The sequence below is a fragment of the Takifugu flavidus genome, chromosome 5, assembly GCF_003711565.1.
Source record: "Takifugu flavidus isolate HTHZ2018 chromosome 5, ASM371156v2, whole genome shotgun sequence".
NCBI classification, from domain to species: domain Eukaryota; kingdom Metazoa; phylum Chordata; class Actinopteri; order Tetraodontiformes; family Tetraodontidae; genus Takifugu; species Takifugu flavidus.
Window position 1 is genome coordinate 15,039,787 of NC_079524.1, and position 6,771 is coordinate 15,046,557.

Genomic DNA, 6,771 nt, shown 5'->3' on the forward strand with positions numbered 1-6,771 from the left:
TGGTTGTTAAATGGAATGTGATGGAAGGCCGCTGATGTTTACACGCATGAATGTCGTAGGATGTTTGTTATTCATTTTTAAGTTGATTCATAAGGGCATGTTGATCTGGCATGTGTTCACTACTTAGTCTGCTTAAACCAGATCAACTTTTGAGTGAGCGGAGATCCTTCAGCTCACTAAATGGGTCAAGGATTTTAGACACAGCTCCAGTTACTTGGTGAAATATGTGCCCTCGTAGAACCAGGTTCACCAGCCCCAGATCAGATGATTGATTGTTACTCATTATTCCATCTCTGCGTTGTTGGAGAAGAGCTTCATTTGGAGTACCAGCTGAAGACTGACCACCTCCCAGTGAGAGCTGTTCTCTCCAGAGTTACCATATATGTGTTTATTCATTTATATCGGCAGATGTCCCAACACTAACCCAATAAGTATATAAATAAGTATTCTACAGCCAGGTTGCAACAGCGACTGATACCTTTATGTTTGAGAACTCGGCATTCGTTCAGATTTCCCACTCCATGTTGGAGGAGTTTTGCTGACTCATGGAGGGTTTCAGCTGTCTTAGCTAGTGACAGTTTCTCACGTTTCCTCCTGCACTTTTGTTCTGTATTCAATAGTAGTTTCATAGAGGAATCTTTCGTTGCTTCCAATAAAGGTGAATAAATATAGATCTTGTTCTCCATATTCCTCTGTAATTTCAGGCAATGGCTCCTGGAGGAAGGGTGATAAATATGACAACAATGCCAAACAAGCATATGCTTCCCTAAATACTGTGACGCTGCTCCGGACAGTGAAGCCTGAGTTTGAAAAGTTCTCTGAGGAAATGAAAACCTCCATGAAACAAGTGTTACGTGACTGCAAAGACTGTGAAAGTGTATGTATTTATGTCTTCATTCTCAATTAAAATTGAACTGTGATATGACATATAATTCATTTGTTGTGGTCCCTGTTTAATGCAGAGGTTTGTATTTGTGAACCTTGAGTGTGTTTGTCCTCATTTTTTCTCCAACTATCCAAAGATTGGCACATTATTTTAGTTATTGTAAAAGAATAAAAGCTAAACTGTTGCACTGACATGAGTATTCCGACCCCTCACTCAGTACTTTGCTGAGGCAGCTTTAACATCAATTCCAGCCTCCAGTCTTCCAGATATGGAGGTATTCTCCTGTTGTCTCTGCATATCCCCCTTCAGTAGAAAGACATTTTCAGTTCTTTCCAGAGGTGTTGGATTGGGTTCAAACCAGGACTCTGTTTAGAACCATTTATGGATATTCTGAGAATTGTCCCAAAGTCATTCCATTTTTCTTGGATCTGTTCATCACTGGCTTATAGGAAGGTGAACTTTTGGCTCATTTCCATGACCTGAGCACTCTAGATCATATTTTAAGTTAATCTTTGTACTTTGTCTCATTTGGCTTTCCCTCAACCTCTTGTTCCAATGACTGAACTGACCCCCACAGCATGATGCTGCCACCACCAGCCTCCAGTAAACTCCAGGAGGGCTTTCACATGTCTTTTATTGAGGAGAGGCTTCTTTTTGGCCTTTTTGCCATAAAGCTCAGATTAGTGGAGTACCACAGTGATGCTTGACCTTTTGGAATTTTCACTTCTTGTCCTTGGTTGTGCCTTTTGTTAAGCCTCTTCTCCTAGGATCACTCGGTGGGGTCTGATGGCTTGCACTGGGGGAGGTCCTGTTGTTTCAATCTTCTTCCATTTCAGAATGATGAAAGCTGCTGTAGCTGGGTGCTTCCATATAGTCTTCCACAGGAGGGCTTTCCTCATCCTCAGGTTTTGGTTTTGAGTGTGTTGCGCATTAAAAGCTGTAAGACTTTATAGAACATGATTTGAAACATCTGAAATAAATCTTTCTGACTGCATCGCAGCCTACCACATTTCTATGGACTTCAGCACTTTAGTCTTCTGAGAGAAACAGAGAAATGATGCAAACTCCAGGGCACAAAAATGAATATTTAGTGCTTCTAGGAATCTTAGCAACAAAACCACAAAATGTTAATTGTAAAAATTATTTTGTTGCAGATAAATATGTTTGCCGAGGGATTCCATGACGCCATGCTGCTGTACGCCATCGCCTTGTATGAAGCCATGAAAAATGGATACAGTAAGCTGAATGGATCAGAGATCACATCACGCATGTGGAACAGAACATTTGAAGGTAAAATCAAATTTAAACTTACATTTAATCTGTGTTACTGCTCTCATTCAAAAACCAAATAGTTACTACCAGACAGGCAGTTTTTGGTTCAATGAATGATTTCTTTTTTCATCAATACGTCCATAGTAAATTTAATAAATATGCAATAAGTGGGCAAACTAAATATGGCAAAAGCATAACAATAAGTCACAAGATTCAGTTTTCTACTGACCATAGCTGGTGATTATGTTGGACAGGTATCGCTGGTCAGGTATCCATAGATGAAAATGGTGACAGAAATGGGGATTTCTCATTAATAGCAATGACCAACATCGGCTCAGGAACATATGAGGTAACATTCCCACATTATCACCAGCTGTCCCACATATGCTCAGAGCTAATATATGTTAAGTGAAGTATATCTACATGATAATATTCTGTATCATTCTACAGGTGGTGGCCAACTATTTTGGTGGAAATGGAAGTTTTCAGTTGCTGCCTGGAATCAGTGCTGACCGCTTCACTCTCAAAGGAAGACACAAGTCCCCCCCAGAGATACCAGATAATTCATGTAAAACACAGTTTAAAACAACTTTCAAACTTCTGACTCTTTCTAATTTATTCACAAAAAATAAGAGAGTTAATCTAATTCCACACTGCACTTTCCAACAGGTGGATTAGGAGTCTCAGCTTTGACTGGAGTGATAGTGGGAGCTGTTCTCGGCGCTGTGATGCTTATTACATTCTACTTCATCAGGTAACAGGAACTGATCCTCATCAGCTCAATTATTCATATTCAAATTATTGACACTGTGGTGATGTTAATAATTAACTATCCAAGGTAGTTTTCTCTGTCAACTGGACTGTGTTTCTTCTCTGTGAGTCCTGACCCGAAGAGGTGGCACGTCTGTGTTGTGCCATTCTTCTGTGGAGTGTTGCTGGGTTTGAACTGAACCGGTATGTTGTATTTCTGGAGGATCCTCCTAAACTTCTCAGAGACCCCGGAGAGATAGGGGATCGAAACGCTGTGGCGTTTGTTTCTCTGAGAAGTTTAGGAGGATCCTCCAGAAACACGACATACCGGTTCAGTTCAAACCCAGCAACACTCTCAGACAGAGGTTGGTACACCCAAAGGACAAGACACCAAAACACAAACAAAGTAATGTTGTTTATGCTGTACAGTGCCAGGAGGAATGCAAGGAACTGTACATTGGTGAAACCAAGCAACCTCTCCACAGAAGAATGGCACAACACAGACGTGCCACCTCTTCGGGTCAGGACTCAGCAGTCCACTTACACCTAAAGGAGAGCGGGCACTCCTTTGAGGACAGCCAAGTACGGATACTGGCCAAAGAAGACCGCTGGTTTGAGAGGGGTGTCAAGGAAGCCATCCATGTCAAATTGGAAAAGCCATCCTTAAACAGAGGTGGTGGGCTGAGGCACTTCCTATCACCCACGTACAATGCAGTCCTCCACTCCTTCCACCAACAAACCAAACATTCACACCATTCCAGGAGACCCAGTTACTCACCACCATGTGATCCAGCAGACAAAGGGGAGACGCCTCAACTGAAACTAGGTGAACAACCCTACCAACAACCCTGCCGACGACTCTCAGTTGACCACTCAGATCATTAACATGGCAATGGTCCACAGGGGCTATATTTTCAAGCTCGGTCCCCAGCGAGTTCAGAACTGAAGAAGCCTTCTGGATAGAAGGCGAAACGTCTTCACAGAGAAGAAACACAGTCTAGTTGACAGAGAAAACTACCTTGGATAACGATGACCTGGATGACTGAGAATCTACACAGACAATAATTAACTATGTTAACTATTTATGTCACAATGTCAAGAGTTTTCAGGACAGCTGTAAGTAGCCCACAAGTTTCTTCACATTTTAAGGTGGCAACATTCCAAGTAACACAAACAAGAATTTAGATGCAGATAAGTTACACATATTTTATTGCCATACACAGACTGTAACTAAGCAACAGGGGAACAGTGTTGGTTTCAATTAACCCATTAGGGGCTAGATTCAGAGTCAGAGGGGGAAATGACATCTAGATATGTTCCAAAAAAAATGGAGGATCTCCTCTGTACTGGATGAGGGCATCAGTAGGTTCCTGTCAAGCAGTGACACGCGTGATGTGCTCGGGATTTCGGTTGGATTAAGGAACTGCTGACACACTTCAGGCTGGCATTGAGGCTGGCATTATCATGCATCAGAAGGAACCCAGGAGCTCTGCACCAGCGTACAGTCTGAGAATAATTCTGAGGATCTCATCATGGTGCTGAGAAGCGGTCAAAGCACCTCTGTCTCCCCAATGATGTGCTTCCCTCGATCACTGAAGAAGGAGCACCACACTGTTGATGCAGGAGGATGTTACAGGCAGAGGAACCTCTATTAATAAAGAAGCAGAAAGCTGCTGACAGGTTTGACAGTCAAAAAGTTTGATTGTGAAAGGTGGACTGGAGTTCGCTGAGGATCCTGAGTTTGCTCTGTCCTGTGATGCTGCTGGGATTATCCACCTTTGCATTTATCGAACAGTCCATGATTACTTTTTTGTATATTGATAACCACTGTTCCTGGTGATCCATATATTAATGTTACAGATAATGATTCATCCACATTTTTTTCAATTTGGAAAGGTTCCTAGTTCTTCCTAATTCTTCCTTAGAGAATTAAATCTATTATCTTGTCTTTCATCCGCCTCCCCGAATTTCAACTGGTAGCAGCATGCTGGCATTGACACAAAAGCATATTATTTTTGCCTTTTTTCATTTACAAAATATTGTCACTATCAGCCGGTTATTTATTACACAAATAAATATGAAGATTCACTGGCTAAGACATACTTTTCAGGTTTTCAAAAAAATGTAAAAGACTTTTAAAATCCCCTTTTGGAACCTCGGACTCAGAATGAGCAGCATCATAAATGTAAAATAAAAACTCTTAACTCATGGAGGAGGAACGGGCCAACAGTAACTACAGACATGCATCCAGGATCACTGTTATAGTGAGTCCCGGAAGGCAGAACAGAACAAGTCAAAAGCAAATGAAAAGCAGCAGAAATGGTTGAACCCAGCATGAAAGGCAGATCAGCTAAAATGGGTTCATGTCCTAAAGTTGGGCAGGAGGAGGAGGAGCTGGTTTCTGCTAAGGCATTGGCAGAATCCATCTGCTTACACCTGAAAAATTCATCTGCATTCCACCGCCTTATGAATGCCTTGTGAACAGTTACTACTCATTTGGTGCCAAAATGGTGACATTTTCCTTTCCTGTACTTCTTCAATTATAGAAAAAACTACAAGATTACGATTGAGCGTCGTACCCAAGCTGAAGAGTGCAATACTGCGAAGCACCGTCAGCTGAGAGAGGATTCCATAAGATCCAACTTTTCAGTGTAGAGAATCCCTCTACTGACTGTGACACAAGACTTTACTGAGGTTTCAGTGAAACATTTCTATTTGTATCCCCCTTTTTTGACGTATTGTATCTCAGGACACGTAACAGTAACAAAGTACTGTTCCTGTGAATTTTTATCAGTAAATTTTGACATGATTGTTGTCGTCATGGCTTGGCCATTACATTTTTTCAGTAAATAGATTTAAATGTCCAAATGTTGGTATTTACACATGTACATAGTGGTGGTGTGAGTCATTGTAGGTTTTTATATCCTTTTGGTAGGAAAATGTTTGGATTTCTAATGAACAGGATGAAGCGTAGACCTCTAAAGGTTATTGAAGTGATGTTTATAACAATTAAAGTAAACAACAACAGCAGTGCTGCAAAGGCTATATATTACTACTAGCTAGCTAAGTACTGATCAAGGAAAATTATCATTTGTAGCATTTGTAGCCTTAAACCAGCCTACATACACTTTTTAATCCTAATTACTAACTCAACTATTACTCACATCATTACATTATGTTGATTAGAGTTTACTTTTTTATTTGATTCATAACTCAGTTAAGTCAGTCATATAGTGTTTGAAGTTACATTTTGTGAGTACATCTATTGGAAAAATTGTGACCGCATAAAGCAACTTTTTACTTCAAACTAAGTGACTTTGGTTCTTGAGGTTTGCATTACTGAGGCAGTTGTTTCTGTTTTTCTTTTCTTTTCTTTTAAGATGTAAAAAATAATGTGGCCATAAACAGATTGATTTGATCTTATTTTTAAGAACCGTAGTTATTTTATTTAAACATTAATTAAATGTACTGGAAAATGATTAAATTGGTGACTTTAATGGTTTTTGGTGTATTTTGTTTTTTTGTCAGACTAATATGAATTATACTTTATTTTTTGTCTTTACTTAAATCTTTTAGATTTACCAAACATGTCACACATAATGTGGACAATATAACAAACCTAGAATGGAAAAAAAAAAAACAAATTAAAGGTGGGTTGAATGCCAGACAGTTACAAGTTTACATATATATATATGGACTACAGAGACTGACAGATCAACATAATAACAACGTAAAGCACAACATGAAAAATTCAGACCCCTTGAACACCTTTTCTTAAGGCTCCATAGGTTAATGTCACAGGATATATATATACCGTATTTTCACGTCCATAAGGTGCACTGTATTAAAAGGCGCAGTCTCAG

General features: G+C 39.9%; 1 protein-coding gene across 4 annotated transcripts in view; it reads left to right on the plus strand.

Annotated features, from left to right (window-relative positions):
* npr3 (natriuretic peptide receptor 3) overlaps nucleotides 1-6,410 on the plus strand; it is a 14,749-nt gene extending 8,339 nt beyond the window's left edge. For 3 of the 4 annotated variants that reach the window (XM_057032992.1, XM_057032991.1, XM_057032990.1), the window contains 6 exons: nucleotides 705-877; nucleotides 2,041-2,176; nucleotides 2,413-2,507; nucleotides 2,609-2,726; nucleotides 2,828-2,912; nucleotides 3,338-3,773. In XM_057032992.1, the coding sequence (XP_056888972.1) occupies nucleotides 705-877; nucleotides 2,041-2,176; nucleotides 2,413-2,507; nucleotides 2,609-2,726; nucleotides 2,828-2,912; nucleotides 3,338-3,458 (728 nt within the window). In that variant the 3' untranslated portion in view covers nucleotides 3,459-3,773. Of the gene's footprint in view, nucleotides 1-704; nucleotides 878-2,040; nucleotides 2,177-2,412; nucleotides 2,508-2,608; nucleotides 2,727-2,827; nucleotides 2,913-3,337; nucleotides 3,774-5,454 lie in introns of those variants that run through there. The other variant, XM_057032993.1, reaches the window with a different exon arrangement.
* Nucleotides 6,411-6,771: the final 361 nt, after the last annotated feature.